General features: G+C 46.8%; 1 protein-coding gene across 1 annotated transcript; it reads left to right on the forward strand.

Moving 5' to 3' along the window:
* The first annotated feature begins 237 nt into the window (after positions 1–237).
* On the forward strand, positions 238–10,161 carry ncmap (non-compact myelin associated protein). The gene is made up of 4 exons (XM_062523548.1): positions 238–609; positions 7,760–7,869; positions 8,278–8,362; positions 8,869–10,161. Exons 2-4 carry the CDS (start codon positions 7,773–7,775, stop codon positions 9,143–9,145), a joined length of 459 nt encoding a protein of 152 aa, XP_062379532.1. The 5' UTR covers positions 238–609; positions 7,760–7,772; the 3' UTR covers positions 9,146–10,161.
* Positions 10,162–10,925: the final 764 nt, after the last annotated feature.

Here is a 10,925-nt window from a genome sequence, read left to right on the forward strand (position 1 = left end):
TGTGTGTGTGTGTGTGTGTGTGTGTGTGTGTGTGTGTGTGTGTGTGATTGCTACGCACTGACAGACGACACGCCTAGGGGCCAGGCAGGACCTGAAAAACCAGCTAGCAGTGAGAAGCACTGAGGCTATGCAGATCCGCCGTGCTACGGTGAACACAGTTGTGTGTGTGTGTGTGTGTGTGTGTGTGTGTCCAGACACTTCCCACAAATCTCGGCCGCCCCTCTCCCTCTCTCTCTCTCTCTCTCTCTCTCTGTGAGGAACACAATCAGTGTGCACCTGTCCATCCGAGCGTCGTCTCTCTGCGGAGTGTGTTGTCTCCCAGGTGGATTTTTCCACCCAGACGGACACCTGCCGTGATTACACTTACACACACACACACACACACACACACACACACACACAGACCCTGCGCCACCTCCCTCCTCTTGCGGAGCTCACTGGAGCGTGTGTGAGTGTGTGAGTGAGTGTGTGAGTGTGTGTGTTTGTGGACTATGCCCTGCCGAGAGAAGAGGAGGGAGCGGGGCTGAGAGCGGAACCCTGGAGCGGAACCCTGGAGCGGAACACCCCGCACGGACCAACGGTTCTCTAGGCAGACCCACGGCACCACAGGTGAGAACCGCTTAGAACCGGAAAACAGGGGAACTCTCACTTATACTCTCACACACACACACACTGACACTAACACTACCGCTCACACACTCTCACACACTGGGGTTGTGACTGGGCTTGTTTGCGGTGGACGGTGGAGACCACCCACCTGTGCTGGGAGCGGAGGGTCCACCAGGTGAGGTGGTGTCAGGTGGGTCAGCCTCTCCGCCGCGGAACAGCCCGCATTCCAGAGCACGGCCGTCTGGAATCCAACGGCTACTCAGGACGTGGAACACTTTTGTTGAGCTCTTTTGTCTGCCGCGATTTTCACTGGGTTTATCACCGAGGAGTTTACAAAGACGCGGCGGGTTATGCGCCTGGCTATGTTTAGCCCATGGGTGGTGTAAGGTGTGGTGCAGGACACTGGTGTGTGAGTACAAGGCTATTTAGAGTAAACGCATTGTCTGGTTACTGAAGAATGTCGTAAAGTTAAGAATTATTGAGGTTATTTGTGTTACTGGTTACTGAAGAATGTCGTAAAGTTAACAATAATGATGTTAATTGTGTTACTGATTACTAAACAACGTTGTAAAGCTCAAAATAATGAGGTTAACTCTTTATGGCACATGTTAGTGTCGTGGGAGTTATTTGTTCCCTTTATTCTTGAGCATGGTGAAGGTAAAGTTTGTATCAGATGGTACCTTTTCTGTATGTGTTTGTGTGCGTTGATGTGTGTTTTCTATGAAAATATTACAGGAGTCATAGAACAGACAAAGAATGATCATGTTGCTCATGAATTTATTTGAAAAGGTTCATATTTCAATGGTTTACCCATTGCTATGGGGCCATATCATGGTCTAAGTGGATATTATGCTTTGGGAACAGAGGAACAAGCTACGCACAATCATTTGGACCTGTGTTTCCCGGTGTACAGTATATTAACACAGAGCTTAGTCTTTTACTTCAGGTAGTCCAGAAATCATTACCATAATTTCCCAACTATTAACTGCGGTTGATACAATTAATTTAGCAAAATTTCTTCAGCTATGAGTTTAATACAAGGGGGCAAGTCAAATGGAATTAATATGGTTTTATTTGTTTTTTCAACTTGCATGAAACACTGTCCTGCGATTTATACACGATGCAGCCAATACTAATACACAGGAAATGATTGTACAGATCTAGATATATAATATTTCATATAACTTTAATAACCAACATTTTACTTTATAGGGCAGTCATATGATTACATTGAATAGTTTCTACACTTTCCCATGAAAACCAGTACGAGCTGAAGGTGTTACAGTGTTGAGTTGTTCCTGAAGGTGGGGCGGCCATGTTGGACTCTGAGAAAGTACAGCACAGTATGGGCCAGAGATGAGCCCTGTGTGTGTGTGTGTGTGTGTGCTCAGGGTATAATGAAATACCACAGGACACACACACACACACACACACACACACACACACACACACACACACACACACACACACACACACACACACACACACACACACACACACACACACACACACACACACACACACACACACACACATTTGCCGTTTAAATATTGACCCTGCACCTTTGCTTAATGAACACGTAGCACACAGACACACACACGCACACGCAGAGCAAACAGTTCACTGGGCTTCAACTGTTTGATTTGAGGGTTAATGGGAATCTCTTGGTTTTTTCAAGCTGCGTGTGAAGTTAAACGTGGCTGTAATGTAGAGGTGGCCTAACTAAATGGCTAAATGAGACGATTTGAAGATTTCTGAAGGGGAGCACCCAGTTCTAAAGGGACACACACATCCCCTGCTACACACTGCACATTTCCCTCTTCTCCTGTTTACTGGCAGCTGTAAAGTGTGTGTGCAGCTTGTGTGGAGCTGCAGGCCGATGAGAGCAGAGGAGAGAACAGAGTTACGGTTACCGAAGGGTGTTGACCACTCTTAGTTTCACATACACAGACACATAAAAACACAGTGTGTCAAAGCTTATCATCTGTCCACTGCCACTCAGCTCCACAGCTCACAGCTCAACAAAGCGGCGTCTAATCGGACTTGTCAACTCTGATGGATGGATTTTCTATCAGAGAACACTCTGGAAGGAATTTCAATTCTGATGAGAATTCGAAACAGAGAGTGACCAGTGTGTGGCCACGGTTTTGTAGTTTCGGCTAAAACGATTTATTTCAGGTCTTAGTTACGTCGCGCTTCACAGAAAGCGTCGGGCTTTTGGTTGGATGGCTTCACATGGCGATGTGGCCGTGTTGCACAGGCCTCTGAGGACTCACTATTCTCGTGTTCCCGCTACACCCATAACAGAATAACAGAAGCCGTTTAGAAAAGAGGAATAACGTCACTGCCGCAGCGCACTCCTAACAGCTCCCCAAACACCCATGCGCTCAGCTGATTAGGTTTCAGCGTCCGCACGCTCGTTTGCCGACGATGCTGCTGCCTAGTTTAAACTAGTTTTTGCAGGATTGAAGAAAAGATGGCGTTTTTAGTGTGGTCATAGCCTGGGGGCCCTCAGGAACAACTGGGAGAGAGAGAGAGAGAGAGAGAGAGAGAGAGAGAGAGCGAGAGAGGCCTTCTGAAACTGTGAAATGAGAGGTGTGTGAAAGTGATCTGCGGTGTGGATCTCATTGTGTCCAGACAAGAGAGGCCCAAACAGGTGTTGTGTTGTGCTGTGCTGATGGATCGCTCCTCTGACAAGAGAGACGAGAAGAGAGTCCGTATCTGAAGCTTGTATATATGAGAAGAGAGTCTGGATCTGATGCTTAAATATATGAGAAGAGAGTCCGTATCTGATGCTTGTATATATGAGAAGAGAGTCTGTATCTGATTCTTATATATATGAGAAGAGAGTCTGTATCTGATGCTTAAATATATGAGAAGAGAGTCCGTATCTGATGCTTAAATATATGAGAGGAGAGTCCGTATCTGATGCTGATATGTATGAGAAGAGAGTCCGTATCTGATGCTTAAATATATGAGAAGAGAGTCCGTATCTGATGCTGATATGTATGAGAAGAGAGTCGGTATCTGATGCTTATATATATGAGAAGAGAGTCGGTATCTGATGCTTTTATATATGAGAAGAGAGTCCGTATCTGATGCTTAAATATATTAGAAGAGAGTCCGTATCTGATGCTTAATATATGAGAAGAGAGTCCGTATCTGATGCTTAGTTGTGGGTTGGCAGTGGTCACATGAGAGGCAGAAGATTTATTTACGTTACGGCATAGGTGGGTTGTAAATACATATATATATAAATAAACACTTAGGGAGCATAAATAAACTCTAGGGAGCTTTTCCTCGCCCCCGTTACTCATGGGCTCTCTCTGAATGTTTAACAATGTTTAAAGCGCCATGAGACATGTGTAATGTTTTGACGCTCTATTAGATTGAAATTGAAATTGTATATATATATAGGCTATAGATTTACGTTACGGTATAGATGGGTTGAATATATATATAGGCTGATGAGGTCTTGAGTATGTCACATTGTTCTTTTTAACACTAGATTATCTGTCCAAAAATGGTAGATTTTCTCTCTCAAAGGCAATTTAAGAAGATAGCAATACCAACGTTTATTTTTCTTAACCACTCTCAAAGCTAAAATCAAATGTTGTTCATGATGGGTTGGGTTTCAGTGAATATATAGTAACTTAATTGCTTGTTATTTTGTCAACTTTAAGCTAGAGAGGGCCATCTAGGCATTCGTACCCCTAAACAATGGGCCTAGTACTTTGATTAGTATAGCGATTCTATTCAGGAATGGCTGAGAGATGGTCTGTTGAATGGAGAGCCACAGGGAGAGATGGACTGAACCCATGCAAAAGAATAGGCATGATCTTGATTCGAAGCTCAGTACACAAGTACAGGCCATTTGAAATACTCGTTTCAATTTGAGGTCATTTTAGATGTCAATTCTGGTCATATTTGTGAGGCAAGTAAAGTATACAGGGTTGTGATGTTGTTTGCACATAACACATCAATTTGAGAGGGCAGACGAAGGCAGCAGTCACCTGCCAGACTCACACCGGACTGAGGCCAGTTGAGGGCCACATCAGGGCCAGACCAGGGCCAGATTCAGACTAGTCCCGCCCCACTGCAGGGTCAGTGTCTATCAGCGATCTAGTGATCATCACTCTGGACAGCAGTTTGGATTTATGGAAAACAGTGTGGGGTCCCCCCAGTGTCCTGTGGCCTACCCCTACAAAGGAGAGGACAGGAGAGGAGAGAAGAGGAGAGGAGAGGAGAGGAGGGGAGAGGAGAGGAGAGGAGAGGAGAGGAGAAGAGAGGAGAGGAGAGGAGAGGAGAGGAGGGGAGGAGAGGAGAAGAGTGGAGAGGAGTGGAGAGGAGAGAAGAGGAGAGGAGGAGAGGAGAGGAGAGGAGAGGAGAGGAGAGGAGAGGAGAGGAGAGGAGAGGAGAGGAGAGAAGAGGAGAGGAGAGGAGGGGAGAGGAGAGGAGAGGAGAGGAGAGGAGAAGAGAGGAGAGGAGAGGAGAGGAGAGGAGGGGAGGAGAGGAGAAGAGTGGAGAGGAGTGGAGAGGAGAGGAGGAGAGGAGAGGAGAAGAGTGGAGAGGAGAGGAGAGGAGAGGAGGGGAGAAGAGGAGGAGTGGAGAGGAGGGGAGAGGAGGAGAGGAGAGGAGAGGAGAGGAGAGGAGGGGAGAAGAGTGGAGAGGAGTAGAGAGGAGAGGAGAGGAGAAGAGTGGAGAGGAGAGGAAAGGAGAGGAGAGGAGGGGAGAAGAGGAGGAGTGGAGAGGAGGGGAGAGGAGGAGAGGAGAGGAGAGGAGAGGAGAGGAGGGGAGAAGAGTGGAGAGGAGTGGAGAGGAGAGGAGAGGAGAGGAGAAGAGGAGGAGAGGAGAGGAGAGGAGAGGAGAGGAGAGAAGAGGAGGGGAGAGGAGGGTATGAGGAGAGAAGAGGAGGAGAGGAGAGGAGAGGAGAGGAGGAGAGGAGAGGAGAGGAGGGGAGAGGAGGGTGAGAGGAGAGGAGAGGAGAGGAGAGGAGAGGAGAGGAGAGGAGAGGAGAGGAGAGGAGGGTGAGAGGAGGGTGAGAGGAGTGGCCATCTGTGCAGCCTGACCACAGCCCACAGCACTGCTCTCAGCGTGGAAAATATAATTGCTGTTATGACATTGTGCGTTTTGCATGTTTTGTAGTTGCAAAGCCATTTGAATGTAATCAGTAGGTTAAGAATATCCCTCATGAGATTGAATGTGTGTGTGTGTGTGTGTGTGTGTGTGTGTGTGTGTGTGTGTGTGTTTGGGGTTGAGGGTGGAGACAGAAAGTGAGAGAAAAGAGAGAGAGAGAGAGAGAGAGAGAGAGAGAGAGCAAGAGAGAGGGATAGAGAGAGGAGAGAGAGAGAGAGAGAGAGAGAGAGAGAGAGAGAGAGAGACTCCTCTTCCGTGTTCCAGGGTTTTCGGCTTTTTATAGCCGATGCAAATTTTGTCCTCTTTTGAAACACCTGTTCTGATTGTGCGGCGGGCGTAGCATTCCCCCGCGTGCGTGTGTGTGTGTGTGTGTGTGTGTGTGTGTGTGTGTGTGTGTGTGTCCGTTAGCTCTCACGGCCGCGTCCTGCTCGTCGGGAGGAAGCGTTCGGTCAGTCCAGTCCAGGCGTCTGCTAGCGGCAGCAGAGCAGCCGGTTGAAAAGGTCACGTCAGAAGGGAGGCCCCGGGGGGTGGGGGGGGCGGGAGCGGGAAGCAAGGAGCCGCGCACACATGAAAGGACCCATTCTACTCGCCCAGCGCTCTGGAATCCGCCCGCCAGACTCCCACTCTGGAAGAGCCTCTCTGTGGAGAAAGGGAGCGAGCCTGATCCAGTCACACGCGCTGTGTTGTGTTGTGTTGTTTAGCGAGGCCAAGCGGAGGGCAGGCGAGTCGTAAACAGGGAAGTTCCCTAATCTCTCTCTCTCATGGTAATGACCGGCTGGCATGACTGGACTCCATGAGGCGCACCCGCTCACGGCCTGCGTCAGCAACACGCCTCGATATCACAGACGTGACGTCCGCAGAGAAAACATGAAATATTGAAGCATGACGCTCAGTGCTGTTTTACATGGATAGCAATACTGCTGTAGCGGACCATACTGGACATAGCAAAATAGAATAGAATAGAATAGAATAGAATATATACTTTTTTGATCCCGTGAGGGAAATTCAGTTCTCTGCATTTAACCCAATTTAACCGAATTAGTGAACACACAGCACACAGTGAACACCCAGTGAGGTGAATCACACAACCCAGAGCAGTGAGCTGCCTGCCCAACCAGCGGCGCTCGGGGTGCAGTGAGGGGTTAGGTGCCTTGCTCAAGGGCACTTCAGCCGTGGTGGACTGGTCGGGGATCCAACCGGCAACCCTCCGGTTACAAGCCCGAAGCCCTAACCAGTACACCACAGCTGCCCCAAAGCGGACCATACTGGACATAGGAACTGTTGTACTCACGGCCCTGGTTCTGAGGTAGGATATGTGCTCGAAGAGCAGCGGCTTGTCTAGAGATGCTGCAGGACGGCTGGGATGGTGGTCAGGTGTCTGGGCCTTTCATCAGCGCCCATCACACCTTTCACAGCAGCAGGGTGGAGAGGAGTCTTTGAACCAGTTTGCAGACAAAACCATTCCAACTATTCTACCAGTGCTGGAGGAACAGAGAAGGTTTTGTTTGGCCCTGAGGTTCAGTTAAAGCAACACTAAAGCACTTTTCCTCTGTCGCACACACGCTTTTTGTTTATCCAGCAAATAACAGACAAGGTAGAATATGTTGCATGATTTTATGAAAGTATGATCTATTGCGACATCAAAGCAAGTCAAATTTGTAGTTTCTGATGTCTCATTTCATCGAACTACAGATACACTACCCCACCTCGTAAAGTTACATAGTGCAGTTATAGCCGATAGAGGGCTGTGAGGTGAAAGCAGAAGTGCCGTTCACCCTGTTACGAGTTCATGAACTGCTGAAATGATTTTGGAAGCATTATTTTAAGGTATGGAAAACTCTTTAGTGTTACTTTAAGCACCTTGAGACAGGATGTTGCATTCACACACAGTGCCACACATCAGGCTTCCCCCTTCACACCTGTCCCTCAGCATACCACCACACAACCTGCGAGAAAGAGAGGGTGATAATAATGTCATGTAATCAAACACTGTCCGCAATGGTTTCCTTTCCAGGATATTACTGAAGATGCAAACTTCAACTGCCCAGCCCGTGACCAACTTCACCACAGCGTTCCAGAACACCACGTCCACCACCAAGTCCCAGGAGCAGATCCTCACCCAGAGTAAGAGCTGCTTTTATATATATATATATATATATATATTTCAGTTTTAAATCAAGAGTACATTTGTGCTTTTAGCTTTTCAGTTCGGACAAACACAGGGTTTTGGAGTTATGGAGAACTTTGTATTCAACACAATAGCAGACATGTTCACATCTGACTGACACACGGACTGCAAGTTCAAAGCTCTAGGGGTCATATGAAGGTCATGCGGTGGCAGCCTTGTTGAGATGGGGGATTCCCGATGATGTTGTTTTGAGCATGTGTATATCTGTCATGGTAGCCGTGTGAAGTGTTGCGATGAAGACAAGGAGTCATCTCACTAGAGAAAGGGGAACACAAAGAGTGACACGATGGCTTGTGCGGTTAAGTAAGCTGATGCATTGTGTGGTGTTTGTGTTGTTCCCACAGGTTCTGGAGCCATGATAGCTCTCATCGTCATCGGCATCATCATCATTCTCACCATCTTACTCATCATTCTCAAGACGTACAACAGGTGAGGCCGCATTCCTCTTCAGCCAAAATAGCACAGTATTACACTGGCTTGGTGAAGGCTAGTCGTTAACAAAATGATACATGTGTGTGAGCTCCCACAACGTAGCCTAGTTTTCTCTCACTGATTCGATGGGTGATAAGTAACTTCACAGGAAGGTTTTTTGAATTTGTGTCACTGCTCTTCAATTAGCGTAGCTGGTGAGAGAGAGAAAGGTTAGGCCCATTAAATCATCGTCTGTCATCTCTATGGCTCAGGCATGACACAATGGCTGTGTGGGAAAGAAATGTAGCCGCACTAGTTTACAGTAACAACTTGCAAGTATGTGTGCACCTAGCCTTGGGGCTGACCACTTCATGGACAAATGATCACCGAGATGAAACATAAAAATAGAAATTGAATTTTGAATGAACCCAGTAGAGTAAGCAGGTCACACCTTTTGAGGTAGGCCTATTGTAAAAAAAAGTGATAGGCCTATATTAATCTAGATTTTAATTTCCATTCCCCAGGAGAACACATACGTCGAGGATGATGGCAGGCGTTGGAGGCTCCAAAGCTCGTAAAAAGTCGCCCTACTCGACCCAAACGAACATCAATATGAGTCACCTTGGACCCAGCTCGGTGTCTGGGAGTTTCGTCCAATCACCTGGCCCGTCAGAGAATGGCTTCCGTCTCCCGCGGGTGGACTTGGCCAGTGTTGACCACAACAACATGGACCAGCAGAGCACGGCTAGCGGCTCGACGGTTGTCACCGTACACGACGCGCCCTCCATAGAGAACACGTAGGGGCGGCAGCTGTCACAGCCAGAGCCTGAAACAGACTTCAGAACCGGCGTGTATGTCGTCATACCACAAGGAACGGAAACAACACCACCTCGATGAACAAAGCAGATCCCTAGGCCTACTGAACGCTTCGGCGAGGCAGTCACCAAACTGTACAATCAGCATAGATATATTGACCTTGGCGGATCTTTAGATGTTACCACCACAGGTAAAGGGCCGGATGCACCCATGAACGGATAGATCCATGAACCGTTCAGGTATGGGGAATCGCGCGCCAGGAAGGTCGCGCAGGTTTCCAAATGGCTGCCCCAGAATTATCCCAGGCCTACACGCGCCCCTCGAGGCTCGAGCATTCGGTGTGACGGAATACGACTGGAAGACGAACTCAGAATGTTGAGCGGGTAGAGAGAAGCAGGCTGCGCGCAGCCATGTCGTGTCTTAATTCAGCAGATGATTTTGCACTGGCCGTTACTGTTCTTGTGATTGTTGTGACATGTCTTTCATGAACCTTAATTGAATGTGAATCTTTCCTTTATTTTGATTTAACACTAAAAGTATGGTGTAAGAAAAAAATATTTATTTTTTGTAAACTCTTTTATTTATTTGACTGATTTCATCTTCAGGAAATTATTCATAACATATAAGCCGTGAGGCTGCGCTTCAATATTAGCGCAATTAGAATGTGGAATCACATCAAAGTTTTATAAAGTCCACAAGGCCATAGCTTAGGCTACCATGATATCCATGATGATCTGTGTCAACCTCTGGGCCGTCCATTTCCAATGTTGCCCAGTTAGCCTACTGAACACATCTTAGGCTACATGTAATATCTCCCAATATGCCAAAACACTGATCATTCAACGTTTAAAAATCTTACCATATCTTAATTCATCTCTATGTGATTGATCAAAGTTTCTTTTCTTGGTTATACATGGATAGGCTGTATCATTCTTGAGTTTAATGTGAATGCTCACCTACTGTAAACATATTTTAATAAATTCTTATTTCCACGTTCTGAACAGCGAATTCTCCTTCATTCCCACACACTTGTCAACTTTGTTATGCTGAACATGTCAGTCAACAGGTGCAACAGAAAATATAGCAAAGGGATGAGAAAGGAACAGTGGCTCAGGTGGCAATACATGGGCCTACTTTTTGAGCAATGTTGCTGGGCAACCACATAAACATGTGTTTCATGTGTGATTGGATGATAATGGACATTTGATCAAAATGGTGGCCAATATGGGCTCATGCTAGGGTCACAATAATGAGCAACATTGCTCAACAAGTTAACCCATGTACTGTATCACTGGCTGGAGATTCTCCAGTCTGGTTTTTCCCGGTTCAAGACGGCCTACAGAACCGGCCTGATGAGGAGGAACATGACCACGTTCCAATGCTTGTCTGAGGTTCTTGAATCTATACACACTGCCTGGTCAAAAAAAGGGCCACTCACTCTTACTATTTCATTCCACGAAAAAATGCATTGATGGACTAGCCTGGTCATGCGGTATATTCAGCTGACAGCTGACCTCATTCTTTGGGCACCTTTTTTTTTGGCCCGGCAGTGTAAAATAACCTCCCCATACTGAAAAGAAAACAAATAGATAAGTTTTCAGGTTTTTTTCCAGACACAAATAAATATTACTCCACAACATCAAATCGTTAATCTCAAGAAATGAAATTTATTCACAATCTGATGAGACGAAACAAAATAGATCTGCATAACAAAACATACGACAGCAGCGCTCCATATAAAATATCTTTCCGTATGAAAAAATAA

Source organism: Sardina pilchardus, chromosome 20 (genome assembly GCF_963854185.1).
Source record: "Sardina pilchardus chromosome 20, fSarPil1.1, whole genome shotgun sequence".
Classification (NCBI taxonomy): domain Eukaryota; kingdom Metazoa; phylum Chordata; class Actinopteri; order Clupeiformes; family Clupeidae; genus Sardina; species Sardina pilchardus.

Excerpts from the sequence above, each read along its gene's own strand:
- ncmap (XM_062523548.1), top strand. The coding sequence starts at position 7,773 with ATGCAAACTTCAACTGCCCAGCCCGTGACCAACTTCACCACAGCGTTC. Across the intron at positions 7,870-8,277 it reads GGAGCAGATCCTCACCCAGA|GTTCTGGAGCCATGATAGCT; the intron begins GTAAGAGCTGCT and ends TTGTTCCCACAG. Across the intron at positions 8,363-8,868 it reads ATTCTCAAGACGTACAACAG|GAGAACACATACGTCGAGGA; the intron begins GTGAGGCCGCAT and ends TCCATTCCCCAG.